This window comes from Lissotriton helveticus, chromosome 8 (genome assembly GCF_964261635.1).
Source record: "Lissotriton helveticus chromosome 8, aLisHel1.1, whole genome shotgun sequence".
NCBI lineage: Eukaryota > Metazoa > Chordata > Amphibia > Caudata > Salamandridae > Lissotriton > Lissotriton helveticus.
The window spans coordinates 365,547,987-365,566,404 of record NC_136069.1 but is presented as its reverse complement, the minus strand read 5'-3'; the positions used below and the strand labels follow the sequence as shown (position 1 = coordinate 365,566,404).

Here is an 18,418-nt window from a genome sequence, read left to right as displayed (position 1 = left end):
GAACCCTTTCGCATTCCGAGTCAGCTATTCCATCCCTCACCCACTTATCATACGGTAAGGGCAACAGAACTTTCCTAGTATGGGTGGCATGCACCCAATTCTTTTTACCAGCTACTCTAACAGCAGTCCTAGTGACCAACAACACCAGAAAAGGTCCAGTCCATCTCGGTTCCAAATTTTTGGATCGCTGAAAGTTCTTGACGAGAACTGAATCGCCAGGACGGATCGCGTGGCCTGGATCTGTAGTAGCTGTCGGCAAACTGTCATAGACCTGTTGGTGGAGAACACGTAATTTAGCAGTCAAGTCATGTAAGTAATCCACCAACATAGGGTGCTCAAGGTCACTTTACTTCTTGGGACGAGGCACACTCCAAACATTCGCTGGAAGACCAAACACTATTTCGTATGGGCTAAGTCCCACACGAGAATGCACAGTCGTCCTTGTTGACAAAAGAGCCAACGGCAAGGCATCTGGCCATGTAAGACCAGTGCTCGCTTGAATCTTAGCTAATTTCAGCTTCAGTGTGCCGTTATAACATTCAACAAGTCCAGCTGACTGGGGGTGATTCGCAGCATGGAACTTTTGACTTATCCCTATTCCAGCACACACTTTCTTCATGACTTGACCCACAAATTCACTCCCATTGTCCGACCATACAATTCTCGGCAAACCATACCTAGGGAAATACTCTTTGAGCAAAACCTTGGCTGTAGACAAGGCAGTATTATCCTTTAGGGGCTAGGCCTCTATCCAACTGGAAAAGGCGCAAACAACCACAAGGACATACTTCAAATTGTTACATCTCTCCATGTGTATGTAATCTAACTGTATCACTTCAACGGATACGTCGGAGGGGCAAAATGACCAGCTGGAGTTGGAGTTCCCTTGCCAGGATTATACTTCAAACAAATCATGCAATGCTTCACCACGTTCTCAGCACATTTCGGAATTCCAGCATTCTGCCATACTGGAGCCAACAACTTACATATCCCTTTTGCACTGATATGAGCCATTCCATGAGCCATCGTAACCACTGGAAGCACATATGCATCAGGCAACAACCATCGCTGGTGTTCTGACAACTCAACCCAACAACCTGTCGCATCCAACATACCCGTAGTTTCTCTCCACGTACTCACTTCTTTCTCAGTAGCTTCAGCCTGATTCAACTTCACACTTTCTATTGTGTCTTCACACATTCCTCTTTCCACAACCCATCTTGCAGGACCTGCCACATACATACGGCTCATCATGTCTCTCGCCGTTTCCTTCGCAACTTCATCCGCAAACGCATTTCCTCGACCTACATCATCCACAACTTTCTTATGCGCACTACACTTCACAATTGCAATCTGCTTTGGGAGAGTAAGTGATTCCAGAAGTTCATTCACTAACTGCCCATGCTGAATCTTCGTGCCATGGGAAGTAAGGAATCCCCTTTCCCTCCACAGACGTCCAAAACTATGGGCAACACCAAACGCATACTGGCTATCAGTATATACATTCACTCGCTTTCCTTCTGACAATACACACGCTCCTGTCAATGCAATTAGCTCTGCTGCTTGAGCTGAATTCTGTGCTATGCGCTCTGTTTCAACAACTGTATGTAAAGTTGTGACAGCATATGCAGCAGTCGTCTCACCATTCGGAAGCTTGAAACACGAACCATCTACCCATAAAGTACCATCAACATTCTCAAGAGGAGTATCTTTAAGATCGATCCTAGCCTTCGTTTCTTCCTCTGTACGAAGGAAGCAATCTTGCTGTTCTTGAATATCCGACTCTACAGAAATCGGCAACAGCGTAGCTGGATTCAACACATTACATCTTTTGATGTGTACATGGCTAGCTAAAAGAGTTAACTCGTAACCTGACAGACGTGCACTAGTACGGTGCTGTGTCTTTGTTCTGTTCAATAAGGTATCCACTGCATGTGGGACCATCACAATCAACGTATTATCCAATACCAAACCAGCAGACTGTCGGATAGAAACAGCAGCTGCCGCTGTAGCTCTCAGACAGCTCGGCAACGCTTTAGCTACTGGATCTAACGTCGCTGAAAAATACGCACATGGAGGTTGCTTGTCTCCAAATCTCTGTGTCAAAACTGATAATGCACAACCTTCTTTCTCGTGCACATACAACGTAAAAGGCTTACTGTAGTCCGGAGTACCCAACACCAGAGCCGAACACAATGCATTGCGTAATTCGGAAAAACTTTTCTGACACTCATCAGACCAAGGAAGAGGATACGGAGTATCTTTAAGAGTCAGTGCCAACAGAGGTTTCGCTAGCAGGGAAAAATTAGGAATCCATTGTCAACAATACGAAGTGATACCTAGGAAAGCACGCACTTCTCTCTGTGTAGATGGCACATTCATTTGCGCAATCGCTTGAATTCGTTCTGGGGTCAATCTTCTTCCCTCCTTCGACAAGAGATGACCTAAGTAGGTTACTTCTTGTCGGCAATACTGTAACTTCGAAGGTGACACTTTATGATGAAGGTCAGAAAAATGTCGTAACAAAGAAAGAGTAGCCTCTTTACAAATCTCTTCATCATCAGCAGCAACCAACAGATCATCAACGTACTGGATAAGAGTAGCACCAGTAGGCAACACAAAACTATCAAGCTGAGTTTTCAGCGCCTGACTATAGATAGAGGGACTTTCACAATAACCTTGGGGAGCTCTCTTAAACCGGAAGCTTCGTCCTCCTAAAGAGAATCCAAAAATATCTCTACTCTCTTCGGCAATCGGAATCCTAAAGAAAGCATTCTTTAGGTCAATCACAGAAAACCAAGCTGCCGAAGCAGGAATCAGAGTCAACAAAGAAGTGATATCCGGGACAACAGGAAACTGTGGCACCACAATCTTGTTAACCTCTCGAAGATCGATCACAAACCGATACACAGGTGGCTTAGAAGCATCAGTTCGCTTAAGGACAGGCAAAACAGGACTGTTGCACACATTACCTCTCGTTTCTTCAATTACACCCTTCTCAACCAAATCATAGATGATCGCTAAAAGAGCTCTCTCGCCATCACTAGATATTTTATACTGTGGGATACGAGGTAGCCTAGCATTCGATTTAAGAGTAAGAACATAGGGTGGAATTTGCAAAAGGCCAACATCATTCAGACCTGTAGCCCAAAGTCTATCAGGAAGAGAACGCAATTCCAGTGGAAGACAATCTTTAGACAAATACATCGGAGAAATCACTCTCTTACCTAAGGTAAGATGTACTCCCGAAGGAGAACAATGTAATGTCGCATACAATCTTTTCAGCAAGTCCAATCCCAACAAATTCTCATTACAACCAGTCGTTAGAATAAGAGGAGTTTCCAATTTACAAGGGCCAATAGAAATAGGCAAAGGATTAGAAATCGGGTTACAAACAGGCGCGCCTGAAAATCCTACGGAAACATTGGTCAAGCCAGACAAAGGTGCGCCAGGAAGTTTAAAGTGCATGATAGAACTCTTCGTCGCACCAGTATCCAAAAGAAAAGGTTGTACCACACCTGATGTAGTCACTTCAACATAAGGTCCACTCTGATCTACTGGAACTGACACTACTCCCTCTCTTTGCCCATGGCTGTCCTAACTATCATTATAACTAGCACTCTCACTCTCGACATAATAATCGTCAACATAGTACTGTGCAGACTGACCAGTCGGAACATTCTGTCTGTCAAAGTAATTCGCAGAATTTTGAAGGGAAGGGGAACGCTCATTCTGAGGTAACACACCACGTCCCCTACCTCTAGGAGCTTGCTGGAAACCACCACGACCTCTCTGACCAGATACACCATTCGCACGCTGTAACAAAGCTGGGCAATTATTCTTGAAATGACCTTCCTCTCTGCAATAAGCACACTGATTTGGACCAGGAAAGAATCGCGGAGCATAAGGCTCTGGCTTCTGTAACAATCTCTGAAACTGTGGAGGTTGCTGAAACGGAGGCTGATTCTGACGAGGCGGATAAGCTTGCTGCAAAAAAACTTTCGTCTTTAATGCCTTAGTCTTCTTTTCTACCTTATCCTTCTCATCTTTATCCCTATTCTCATAATATTGGGCAGTAGCCAATATCTGGGCCAATGAAGAAACAGCCCATGAACTGTCAGAGTCTTTCAACTTATTAGAAAGCTCGGGAAGTAAATTAAAGACAAATTTGTCCACAAATAACCTTTGACCACCTTCCGTACTCATGTCCTGACCACTATGATCGATAAACGTCTCCTCAAACCTTGTGAAGAAATCGGACACACTCTCATCTTTCTTTTGCTTGCATGCTGACAACTTGTCCAATTCACTCGCAAAGCAGGCATCATAGTTTTCATTAGATTAATAATTCTACCAGGCAATTCTGCAACTAGAGGCTCAGGTTTAGCACCACCAACCTGTCTACCATCGGCGGCAATAATATTAGCCCAAGTATCACCAAATTCTTGCACATGATTCTCATGACGAATCTTCGCCCATAAAGGTTGCGGAACCACATTACCCATCAACATATCTATGTCGGCTAAATTCATAATACATGCTTCAACTGTCTGAGACAACTCCTTGTAATAACCAGCAGGATTCTTACGAGGGTCAGGTAAGGTCTGCTTAAGAGCTAAGACCTCTGCTCGCTTCCAAGGAACATGTACCCATACACGCTGAAAATGAGCCGGTGCAGCTTGAATACCCAAACAAACATCAGCCTGAACTGCCTCTCTCCATACAGGGGGAACTTCCCTCATAGGGTACTGCTTCACTTTCCTCCTTACAGAAGGATCAGGTTCATACAATGGCTGGGACGGTAACCTAGACCTGAAGGCAAGTATCGTCTCTACAGCATCTGTAACATCAGATTCTACTATTGTCCCTTTAGCAAACTCTGACTGAACATCGAGCACTTCCTGCAGAATCGGACCCAACTCATTGTCTTCCCATTCCTGCCTCAGAAAGGCACACATTACATTAAAAACATACCTCTGTTTAGGCGGTTCCCACTGAAAGAAAACATCCATAACTGATGGCAAACTATATCTGGGAGCATTCAAAATCCATCTACGGGCCAATAAATCCAACACCACCCGCTCTTCGGAACTAGGAAACTGACTACGACTCTGCTTTCGTTCCAAAACAGGGGTCATACTCAGTGGCCCAAATAATGGAGACAACAAATTGACAACAGTTTCCGTCATTCGTTTTCGAGCAGAAGGAGAAGAAGTAGGCGTGAAAACAGGAAAGTTAAAATCTTGAGACAAAGTAGGAACAGGAACAGTAGGAGTCTGAGATGCAGAAGCAGAAGGCAAAGGAGTTTGAGGCAAAGCTGGAAGCAAAGCTTGCGACCCTAGAGTGGGTTGCGCAGTAGAAGGGAGAACCATCTGTGGATCACCAGGTGGCTGAACAACAGCAGGAGGTTGAACAACAAAGGGTGGAACAACCGGGGGTAATGGAGGCGCAGTAGCACCCTGCACATAAGGAGGTGGCAATCTCAGTAAATGAGACATCAAAGGATCTTTCTCAAGGTCTTCCATCACTTTCGGAGAAGACGGCAAGGCCGGATAACATTTATATATGGCCATGCAACGCTGTCTATCTGAAACTTCACTCACTCGATCTTCCTCATCTGCTTTAAACTGCCTAGCAGCTTGTAGTACTGACATATTCTTATCTTTCCTTTCTCTTTTTGCTTGCTTAATTTCTCGCTGTTTGGCTTCCTTTCGCCAAAGGCGGAAAGAGTCAAACATTGCCGGCCGGGCTTTCTTCTTAAATAGCGCAACTTCCAGGTTGTCTAAAATATTTAATTCGAAACTACCATGTTGGGGCCATCGTAAGACACCATCTTTCCTAGTATAGCGGACCCACACTTCATTATAAGTAATAGGACCCACTCCGTGTTTTGAATAGAGCTCATAAGTCGGAGTTCCAACCGGAGGTATCGGACACGAGTCCTCCAATCGGGAATCCCTGTTGCAACCACAACTAAACCATTTCCTAATTTTGCTAAGACCAGGCATCTTATAGCTCACTAATCTAGCTTCAAACTTCAAGGGGTTATCAATTATCGATACAATCGCAAATATACGAGCCCCTCGGCTTCGATTGCTGCAGCATCCGAATCAAACCAAACAAAGAACCAAACAAAGTCGTGGGAGCGACCCACTTATACTTAACCAAAGTATCTGTCACGCCACCAGAAGACCGTCTATCGTCTCACTCTACAAAGGATCAATCAAGGGTCCAAGACAGGGCGACAGTCAGGGCAGCAGTCCTTCGTAGCCGTCGGAAAGCAGGAGGCCTCGCAGCAAAGACTTTCGGTCCACGTCGACATACAGGGATCGATGAAGTGGCGGCCTTCCTCCAGAATTTCCTTACGTGGCTCCTCACGATCCTCAGGCTTGGACCGGTACCGCTGATATCGCACCACGTTGGGCGCCAACTGAAGAACCGGGTTTTCTTAGAACCCAGCGGTGCCAGGGACACACCCGAAGTCTTCGAGTTTCTCCTGTCTTAGACTACAGAGACACGGAATACTTCTGGTTGGTGTCAGAGATCAATTTATTAGCTGCAGCTAGTAACAGTGAACCAAGCAATACAACACGGTGTACAACTCAGGAAACTGCTCAATTTTTGTAGAGCAAGACTTCACCTTATATTGGCATTTTCAACCCATTACAAATGCACACCCATTGCGGCAAATTCTGTCCAATCAAGCACATTTTACATACATTATTACATTCCAAAAAGCTCACTTTACATCGTACCAACCCACAAGTTAATTATTAGGACTGTCCCAAATTCGATTACCACAAGCCGGACAAACCCATAATTGAAAGCACTGCCCATGTAATGAAAAGACATAAGGAAAGGAGCAATTCAGATGTTGGGTAGCAAAAGATATGTGCACGAAACTAGAGATTAACGATATCCTGAACAGTGATCGTAAAAACTCAGACAACGATCTACTAAAGAAATTGGCTTCGTGGAAGGGTCAGTTTCAGGTGACGAGGTCAGCATCTTGCAGTTCACTCGCAAGTCGAAATGGCCATGTTAATATGTACATGAACAAAGAAGCCCATGCAACCTTGTTCGTTTGTTTACTTCCACGGCCTACGTGAGGGCAACACAAAATGGCGTCTCGAGCAACGCAAAACAAAATGGAGTCCGGTCCCGAAAACCACGGAACCTCAAGCTGAACCAGCAGTAGGTGACCACCTTCTCTTGGCATCAAGCCATTTCACCCTCAATTGACTTTGTAAGCAACATCATGTTGCATTCTTGCACCTGTAGTTTCACATTTAGTTTTTTAAGTCTAGACTCATAACCAAGGCATGTAAAGTGCAGTTGACAAAAAGGTCCGGCTAGGCTGAATGTATTGTACATGGGATTGACCCGGCTATAAATCTTGATTTATGGCGCCAGCACACTTTACAAAGATATCTGCTGTCACAGCACTGTGCTCGGAATGACTGACACACTAAGAAGCATATTTACGAGCCCCTTGATCTCCTGGATTGTCACTTTTTGTGATGCTCCACGGCTCAAATCTTACAATCACATCTATGAGGTCACGCAAAGCCACTATGCGCTGCTTTAAATGGCCTCATAGAAATGGAGAAGGAAAGGCAGCGCAAGCAAATCGCTGCGTTGCCTTGTTCTATGCGTGGGAAGTCTTCCACAGGTGTTCTGGTGGGTTTTCCACCCAGATTTACAAGAGCATGTAAACCTGGGGAAATGCAAAAACCTTACACCTCCTAAGGTGAAGTGTAACAAAGAGAAATAACTTTATTTCTCCTAGTTTGTTCCTTTATGTGTGCTGGATTTTGCAGCACATATAGAAAGAGCAAAACACAGCTTAGGATTGTTTCTGTGCAGGAAGGTGCTCCTTTGTGCACAAAAAAATCCTGTCTAGTTAGAGAGCTCATTCCAAATGTTCGTATCTTTGTATAGCAAGTATTGCTGCTCGCGACCGCGAGGCTTCCGGCCGTCCGGGTTCAATGTCTGGACAGCTCTTCTTGCCCTGCCGACCATCATTAGCGAAGCTCCCCTTGCTCCCTGCAAACCTCTTCCTTGCGAACAGGACTCCTAGCACAAACTTGAGCAGGTAAAACTTCAGCTGGACAAATCTGGGACTGTATCCGACCCTCGCTCAATGGTGGTTGTATTGAATGTTTGGATTTGGCCCGTACTAGCGCGACCAGATAACACTGGTTGGCACTTTATGCTTATAGGCACTATTTCCAGTTTATTCTTAAAAAATCATTACTCCGGTGCTACTGATTATTGTAATTTTGGTCTTGTTCTGTTCATTAGATTAAGTTCTATGTTTCTAACCAGGTGTGGGATCTTTTTGTCTGATATTTTCACTGTTTGAAGTATTGCACAAATACTTTACACATTGCCTTCAAGTTAAGCCTTACTGCTCTGAGCCAGGCAACCAGATAGTGAGCACTGGTTAGTTTTGGGTTTGCTTGTGCCTTACACTGACTAGGATTGTGGTTGCTGCTTGATCAGGGCTCACCCCAGTCAACTAGAAACCCAATTTCTAACAGTAACTTACTTTCAGTATCTTATGGAACTAATCTCTGTTTTCTGCCCCTCTCCTTCCCCTGAAACAAATTTGGATTAAATGTGTCTGATCATGTGTTGTTGAAATCTTTTCGACTGGTGACAGTTAAGGACCGATTTGAGAAAATATTTCGACAGTTGCTTGATTTCACAAAGTTGCTGGTTTGGGTTTTCCTTAACTAGTAATAACTTAAGACGTGGTAAAGTTCATGCAGTGAGAAACATGGAATGTTTAGACACCCATACTGGTACAACACAGCATTTAATGAATCCTTTGCCCAAAGCAATAGAATGGAGAGTCAGTTGGAATGGAGGCAAATGAGTTGTCTTTTAAATGGAACTACGGACGCCACCTCTCTTCCCCTCAGCTATATATACTACACCACTCACTTGTAATACCTAAGCTTACCACAGCAATCAAGTAAACATGTCATCAAGAAGAGAGGGGGAAGAAGAACGGTCATGAGTAAGAGCAGGAACTCTGAAGATGAGTGCCCCTGGAGTGGAAATACCTTCTCCCCAACAAAATTACTGTGGGAAAAGAAGACAGAACATCATATCCTACATTGTTCAGACAATGAAGTCAGACAGATCACTGTTATCTCTTTAACACACACAACACGAGTCAGCTGGTATTTCCATGTCACGAGGAACATGATTATTGTAGAGTCCTAGCATGAACACGGTCTAGTGTTCATGAGTGTTTGTATTACACTTGACACCCACCCACCACAGACGTCATGGTGTCACATGACGCTGGCAATAAAAGGGGCCGAGCGCACGTGCTCGTGGCCATTCCCACTACCCCTAACTGGTGTCTGTGTCAGGTCATTGCTGCTAGCTACCAGGCGGGCCTAGGGCCCTCCCCAACGCTACACTGGCGACGAGGCCGGTAGTGCAGCCCATGCGTGCCACTACCCTCGGCTGAACAAGGAGAAAAAGGGGAAGAGAGCTGCCCGCCTAGAGGGCATCCCCTGTAGCGAGGCGCAACGCGCCGTGAAGCCGGTGGGCACGTCGGCGCCCCACAGCAAGCCGACCGGAGCCCACCCGCGTCGACCGCCACCAACGAGTGCCACCGAAAACAAGCGGACCGCCCAGTGCCCACCTGCGACGGCCGCGTGGCTGAAAACCCCCACCGGAGAGGTGCACAGGCCGGGCGGAGCCCACCCGCCACGACCGCAACCAAGCATCTGGCCGGCCGGCCGAAGGTGAGCCCCAGGGGCGAAGTGCCCGTCATGAACTGTGCCAAGGTGTGTAGTGTAGTTCCTATTTTCCCAATAGGCTCTGCGCATTGGAATAGTACCTACAGCAGTAAAGGCCTAGGCCAGACGTTAACTAGGTCTACTACTGTCGATACTAGACTTAATTTTTGGGTTTGCCAGCTAAGCTCAGAGTTCGCTAGAAACTTTCTCGAATGTTCAAGGAAGGAATTAACTCCCCTGATTAGACAAGAAGGGATTTAGTTTCTGACAACCATAGAACATGACAACTTTGCTCTCCCCTAATCAAGAGTCAATCTCGAGAGTCGTGTGAGCACAAGGCAATTATTTTACTCAGTCAGTACGTGCATTCTTAGTCTCATCAGAATGTAGAGAAAAGGAAGAGACGGGCGTGTTCAATAAAAGATGTTATTTATTGATCAGTCTCTTTTCTCGTACAAGAGAAATGGATCGATATTATTGCAATACTTATAGTTAAGTAAAGTGCATACATTAGAAGCAATAGTATAAAATAATACTGTAAAAACATTGATATGGTTTCTGAGCCATATGATGTTTAAAATGATTAAAATATATTTACATACACATATACATTTGACTAAACGCACTCAACTGGTGTTTCTAAATACGCCTACCCCGTGTACCTGACCTAAGTCTAATGCGTGGGCGGGAATAGAAAGTTACAGTTTAAGTTAAGTTTGTTTTTGCCAAGTGAATAACTAAAGAATTCTCTAGGAGGGGTTATTCAGTTCTGTACCTGGAAGTTAGGATGAAATGAGGAATGGTATCTCTTTCTCTGCTCTCGATATTCCAGGCTGCCTGCGAGGGCTGCCCAGAAGCGCCGGTGCTGGGTCTCTCGGTTTGAGATAGCAGCGCGTCTCTCAGCGCGTCAGGAAGGCGGGGCTGCTGCCTGCGGGGTCTGCTTCTGCTCTTGGCTTCGGCAAGTATGGCTGCTCCGTCTTGTCACCACGCGTGTGTTTGCATAGGGCAAGGTCGGCAATATTTATACCTTAAAGGTGCCGAGATTGACGTAAGGATGGACATAGGTACGTCAATAAAGATGTCATACGACTTGCTCGTTAGCACATTCTTTACTAAAGTTCTCTGTGAAATCAAAACAATGGCCGCACGGATTATCCAGGTTGTCATAGGTTTGATTTGTTATGAGAACGTCGTATGCCTTATCAGGGGCTGGAGGAATGTCGCTTGTCTAATTAGATCTCAAGCGTTATGACCTAATCAGATAACACGTTCCTGTGCCGTAGTGTGACTGCGTCAGATAACGGTATCTGCATCATGGGGGTTTTCTTGCCTCATGGGCTGACTGTTAGTTAACTTGATAGTTAGTTTAACCAGAATAGGGTCAGGAATAGGGGGACTGATTCAGAACCTATAGAAATAGAGTCGTCCCCCTGCCCCCGCCGCGTGTGTGCCTAGAAGCGGCGGGGCACAGAGACTAATGGCGGCGTGAGGAAGTGCGGCCGGACCCGCAACAACCGTCAACAACGAGGGGGAGGGAGCGGAGTAGCTAACCGCCTCCCGACCCCCCTCGCAACGTGATCAAGACCAAGCGGAGCCCACCCGCGGCCTGCCGGTGGCATCCCCACCGAAGAAAGACTCTGCAGCGCCAGCGGAGCCCACCCGCGGCCTGCCGACGGCACCCCCGAGAGGAAAGACACTGCAGAGCCAGCGGAGCCCACCCGCGGCCTGCGACAAGCAAGGCAGGTCTCCGCCGCGCAGCGTGTGCAAAGTGAAGCTGCTGCGGCGGGAGACCGGAGAGTGGAGCCCCATCAGCATTAAACGAAGGCAGAGCCGACGGAGCCTACCCGCGGTCTGCCTCAGGTGCCCCCGCTCAGGGAAGAGTGACCGGAGCAACGCGCTCCCCCACCAGAGCAGAGAAGCATCAATGCACCCCCCCCCCCGCCCGCGCGAGGACTGCCGGAGGCTGCCGCGAGCGGGGAGGGTAGAGAGGGTTGCAAAGCCTGCATGCGGCCGGCGCCGCCGAGTACAAGTGTGCCCCACCCCCTCGGCTCCCTGGTGGAGGAATGAAGCGTCCATAAGCTGCCAGCGCTGATAAAAGTGAAAATAACCGTGCCCCTCCCGCTGAGACAGTAAATAAAGTGCCAGAGCACCAGGCAAGAACCCTAGACACACCTACTCACAGAACTGCCTAGCTATCATGCCTGCTCACTCCCACCGCGAAAAGCAAAGTGCCGGTGCACCCGGCAAGAACCTGAACATGTGCCCCTCTGCAGCAATCAACCAACTGTGAGGCGCCTGTGCATTTCTGCCCCCCCACAAGGGAAAAGGAAAGAGACTCACCGGGAGGACAGTTTGAAACAAGTTCCCAGCAGCAGCTCCAGCCCCCTGTGCACTGTGACAATAGAGTGCACATCAGGGGAAGACAAGACAGGCTGTTACAAGAATCCAGCAACACTGCCACCCGGTGGCCAAAAGCAAAAGTGCACTTACATCCACCAGTACCAAAACAAGCATTGTACAACGCAAGCCCAATCAGCAGCAGCAAAGGGGCGACAGACTGAGTAACGCCCCAACGAAAGCATCCAACCTCACGCAGCAAGTAAATGCGCAACAGCGCAAGTGACACCCACACACACCAGCAGAGAGTCGGCGGCTGCCACTCCCAACGCGACGTGGGAATAGGCGCGAACGTCTCACTAGGCATCCAAGCACTCACAGGACGTCTGGAGGAAACGACTGCCAAGCGCTGGAAGAACGTCCAGGGAAAAGACTGCCGCGATCAAAGGACGGAGAGAGCAGAGACGCCTTGTGGCCACAGGCGCTCACCGCAGCATCAACTACTCCCGCCAACGGTCCAAAGCATCAAGTACCTGACGACAGCCAAAGCAGCAAGTACCCAACGTCACGCAACAGGTGTCCCAGAACCCTGAACAGTAAGTGCGCAAACAACGCGCCACGTGGCGACGCACAGCCACCGCAAGCAGAAAGAAGAATGCATGCAGCGCCATCGCGCAGAACAATCTCCGCGGACGACCCCACGACATGGCGCCTCCAAGGAGCCGATCCGCAGAACGATCGCCCATCAAGTGCCGACCCGCGACAGATCCATGGCGCCTCCCAGGAGCCGATCCGCAGAATGATCGCCCATCAAGTGCTGACCCACAACGGGTCCCCCAGGAACTGTTGTAGCGCAAAGTCCGACAGGACGACCGAAAGCAACCTGCCAGGCATCGGCAGAAGTGGACCACCAACCGGTCCAGGACGTTCAACCATGAAGAGGTCTACAAACATGGACCCCCGAACGTCACCAACAAGCATCAAGAAAAGACAGCATCAAGAAAAGAAGGTTCGCGACACCAACTCTGGCTGCTGAGGAAGAAGGAGAAAGTGTCCCCGACGGGGACAAGACCAGGGGTACACATGCAGAGTGCGCGCACTGCATGGAGGACCCAGGTCAGGAGAGAAGACACTAGATCGGTCCAAGTGATGTCGCGAAGCAGGAGGAAGAAAAGAAGAGATCCGGGTGGCACATCTGCCACCGCGAAAAGGAAGGAAGAAAAGAAGAGATCTGAGTGGCACGTCTGCCACTGCGAAAAGGAAGAAAGAAATGATGAGATCTGAGTGGCACGTCTGCCACTGTGAAAAGGAAGGAAGAAAAGGAGAGATCTGAGTGGCACGTCTGCCACCGTGAAAAGGAAGGAAGCATATCCATGTGGCCTGTTGCCACAAGTAAGAGTAGAAGGAGAAGTCAGTGCGAAGCAACGTCCCCACAGGGAAACAACTAAGGAAAGAGAGAGGAGTGCAGGAAGACGAAGACCACTCACTCCCGAAGAGAAGTAAGGCGACAAGTGCCAGGACAACGGTGCGAGGAACACGAGGCCGGAAGAACACCAGTGGCAAAGAAGACCAGCTGACAGACGATGTTTCCGCACACCCAGGATCTGCGGAGAGGAGCAAGCGAGACCGTTGGTGACATCCACCTTTGGGGTCACACGAACACTGGACACATGCCAGCCGTGGTGACTCAGGGGCAGAGGCCTCCGGGACGCAGTCCCCGCGACGAGAGACGGTCCTCCGATGCCCATCCGAAAGGTCCGGGGAGGGCGAAGACATCGCAAGCAAAGACAGAAACCAACAGCTACCTCGGGACGAGGCTGCGGAATCTGAGGTGAGGCACATGGTCTGCCCCATACCCCCACTGACGGCGGCGCAGGAGCAACCTGATGTGGCACATCCAGCCCAGCGCAAATCCGAGAAAGAGGACTTCAAGGATATCCCGTGGCAGGGGAACACCGACGAGAGGGGTCATCATAGTGAGAGGGATACCTTGCAACGGATCTGCCTTTTGCCAAGTAGGACACAGACTATAAATGAAGCCAAGGCCAAGACCGGAAATCGTGCATCATTCCCCGGCGAACCACAAGAACTCTAACTGCACCCGTCGCCATGGAAGTGAGCAAAAGAAGGACTGTGAGGACAATCTTGTCGCAGAGTCGTCAATAGACTGGTTCCATCGAGCACCCCCACACCGGTGCCACTGTGAACTGACGTTCCCCGCAGCAGATTGTACATCGTCTGTGATTCCAAGCAGCGGCGGATAAAAGGACTCAGCGGAAGTTGAACACTTTACTGCATCCTGATACAGTTTGTTTTCCCCACAGGTTGATTTCCGTAAGTGGGTTTTTGCAATTAAAAAATGGGAGGGATGTAGAGTCCTAGCATGAACACGGTCTAGTGTTCATGAGTGTTTGTATTACACTTGACACCCACCCACCACAGACGTCATGGTGTCACATGACGCTGGCAATAAAAGGGGCCGAGCGCACGTGCTCGTGGCCATTCCCACTACCCCTAACTGGTGTCTGTGTCAGGTCATTGCTGCTAGCTACCATGCGGGCCTAGGGCCCTCCCCAACGCTACAATTATCACAACTTAACCTAGTAGACAAACGCCCACAATACCGCAGGGACAAGCACGAGAATCTCAGTGGACTAATGAGGCTGCCTTGTTACTCTGGAAACAATACTTCTTGTATACACAAACCCAGCAGAACATACGTGAAAAAGTATTACATCAAAAAAAAATGTGTCAGAGGAACTGACAAAGATACAGCCAGATCTGTACCAAGACAAAACCTGTCAATGTCAGGCACCCATGCATGCCTTTCTGAGATAACACACACTCCAAGGATGAACGGCCAGCAAACACTCCATACTACACCTTCCACTTACCGGCAGGAAATGTGTAAGCAGCTCATGTCTAAAATCTGGGTATATGTCTGTATATTTCAAACAGCATACGGACCGAGTTGGCAGTGCAAAGAAAGAAACAGTAGACGAACAAGAGCATGGTTCCACACATCTCCAACAGAGAATAAACATCGAGCAGCACAATTAAGGAAAAAAGTACCCCAGACTTCAAATGCATTCAACAGAATCTCAAGCCTGTGTGTACCCAATCCATAAAATAAGCATGGACAAAGTTAAATACATTTTGACATTTATTTATGTATTTGTTTTCAGTTTTGTTCATGCATTGCGACTTGACCCGAAGGTTTTGAAGCGGTTTACATGAGCACCAGTTACGTTGCACAGTGTCACTGTTTTCCTTTTTTTAGGCATGGGGAGACTAAATGATGTGCACAGAATCACTGGATGTTGAGCCTGACACTGAGACTCGAACTTGGTTCCTTAGTTCTTTAGTCGGCAGGTCTGGCCACAACACCTCATGTGTAGCACATGTAGAGGCTGCTCAGCTGCAACATGAAAACAAGTAAGGATTTATATTTCTGGGACACATACTAAAAATTGATTATACAGAAAGTACCTGAAATAGTAAATAAAAACATCATACAGTAAACAAGGTTGAAAAAATTAAGTGTAATCAGAACCAGTATGCTTGATCATATGATATAGAAATATTCAAATGAATATAATACAGAGAGTAAACATAAATAACACCAAAATTCATGAAAAGATTGTATACAATATACAAAATAGTTCTATTATAGGCAACACTAACCAGAAAAAAAAAGAAGTACGACTAACAAAGTAAGGAGAAGAAAGGCTGAGGCATCAGTGTTGAGATAAGTGCTACCGGATAGAAGAGCTAGACGTTATGGTGAAGATACCTTTGGGTTTTGGTTGAAGCAAACATGGCCTATAACCAAACTCCATCAATATCCCCAAAAAGTATTGGAGAGATATTGGTGACCCATAGACTCTTTAAAGCCAGTGCTCTATATGAAGAGGCTCTAAAGTACCAGAATCCCCAAAATCTGTAGAAGAGAAACAGACATCTGAAAGTATACCATTACATTTAGCGTGGAGTTGGAAAGGGTAATGGACAACTGAGAAAACAAGCTCTGTGCTTCTGCCTCAAGGTTCTGACATAGCCACCCACACACTACAAGGGGTCAATACTATCACCCAACCTCTGAAATAATCCGCTGAAATGAGAACAGTGATACATTGTATAGGATGTAAGAACACACTTGAACCACTAGCGTTACTGAGGACTCGTATTTGCTGGCCCACAAAACAATGTTTTTTTAAAATTCTAAGATCTCCAACTTTCCCATGAAGAGCATGTGTGATATTGACACTGAACATTTAACACATTTATCTTCAGGAACAATAGCAAAGGGAGCCTTTTGGGGTCACCCTGAAACTTGAAAGCCATTGTTCACATGTTGAAGGCCCAGTGTTATGTGAAATGATTCATAGAAGAAAGATGACTTCTAGCCGGAAGGTCAGGATTGTATGTCCTCAGAAGGGTAAATGACATTCAATGTAGCAAGTTTAGGCAGTTTCCTGTTTCACCAATATGGCTCAACCTGGTAATATGAATACAAACCCGAGCAGAGCACCGATTACAAGCAAATCTAAACTGTTTGAAAACTTAACGTAATGATTAAACCATATAAAACAGAAAATGATGGCCCAAGGGAAACACATCGATAAACTCGCAACACTATATTGAGCAGACTTAAAATTCTTTATTGTGGTTTTAAACTTTTTATTAGTAAAAGAGAAATTGCCTTTTATATATCGGATTGAAATATAACAAAAGACGAGTTTGTAAAATTTGTACTTGAAAATCTTGGGTTTAAGGAACTTTATAAAGGAAAAACTGTTTTCAAGTGTCAATACCATTTGCCTTATAGATTATTTCCGAGTCATATTAAAATACATTTGTGTTCTTTTAAAATCAGGCACTACAGAATAACTACGAAGTCATATTCAGGGAACCAGAGACACGCTGGAAGTTTAACGTTCAAGAACTGGCAAGGTACATTCTGGTTTAATCTTTCTTCTCCACTGTGCTCACAGACTGGATGTTTTGGCTAGACTGATTTTCTTAAATTTTGCTGCAAGTGCTTATGATGTCTCAGACCAAAGACGAGATGTGTTTGGGAATGATGGAGATGGGGAAAGATGGCATCACCAAGAGGATTTTTGACATTTCCTATCAAACACTATTTGGACCTGTTCACGATGTTTGGAAATGTATAGTTTCTTTTCTTTGCCAAATGCAGGACCAGTTCAATTGCTGCATTGGTGGTAACCTAATTAAACAGGATACCAATTATGTATGGTTTGTTGGGTTTCAATTCCTTTACATTGATAAGGAATTTATTTATGCCTTCATTGCTGTTTTTTGGCAAAAATAAATACTTCTTCATGCTAGTGCATTGTACGGGACTCGTCATGTCTACCTGTGTGTCAGGATTAGCACAAAGTAGGCAGAAGTGCCCACTGGTACTGACAATAAAGCTGACTCTAGGTCTGCTGACGTCACACCGGCCAAAGACTCTACTTACTCCCAGTGAAAAGTGAAATACATACTTTGTACTGCTGATAGACCCTTGCTTGAGATGTACTAAGAGGGTTAAGAAGTTGAGGTCTGTTGCATGCACATTTTCTATGACTCCATTTGGAAGTCATTTCCTTGCCTAGATTACAAACCAGGTATCCCTCCACAATCAGTGAGTGACAACTGTTTTCACCAGTAAGTGAACTCTGGAAAGCGTCACTTGTTTATTAGTCAAATTCAGTTTGGCAGATTATTTCAAAACTCCACAGGGGATAAATGTCATAAAACAGTGACAACTATCAGTCTAGGAACAAATTAGTCCTGTTATGAAATACTCTGCTGTCCAAGTTGCATGTTACTACATTACCTGTAGTTACATCTGCTACCACTCCCTTGCTTTCACTACGTCATCCCTACCCCAATGTACTTTAACATCAACTGTTTACTTTGTTCTACTTAATTATAATTGTGATTGCTTTCTCTTTTGTCCATTTGAAACACATTTTTAGTTGATGTGTATCACCTACTCTCTAATGCATTTAGCACATTTTTTAAACATGCTGTATGTTTCCACTGGTATAATTGTGTAAAATTAGAAGCCTTTCCTTATGCCTTAAATGTATTTAAACATTTTGCAATTATTTTATATTAACTTCCAGAGTCTTTCTTTATTAGTTTATGAATATTTTAATGTAATAAACTTGACCTCACTTTAATGCTATTCAATTAATAGGAATTAAGAGGAAAACTGAGGCCCTGATTCACAAACTGCATTATGTAGTACAAACCTACATATGGAGACCTCCGATTCTCCTATCTGTTCTCTGTGGAGATCTCGGCCA

The 18,418-nt window shown here is 46.1% G+C and overlaps 1 protein-coding gene across 1 annotated transcript in view; it reads left to right on the top strand.

The window, feature by feature from the left end:
• Positions 1-18,418, top strand: part of N4BP2L1 (NEDD4 binding protein 2 like 1) — a 363,177-nt gene that overhangs the window by 250,495 nt on the left and 94,264 nt on the right. Inside the window, exon 4 of the mRNA XM_078657155.1 lies at positions 16,975-17,051. Coding sequence (XP_078513281.1) covers positions 16,975-17,051 — 77 coding nt within the window. The remainder of the gene's footprint in view (positions 1-16,974; positions 17,052-18,418) is intronic.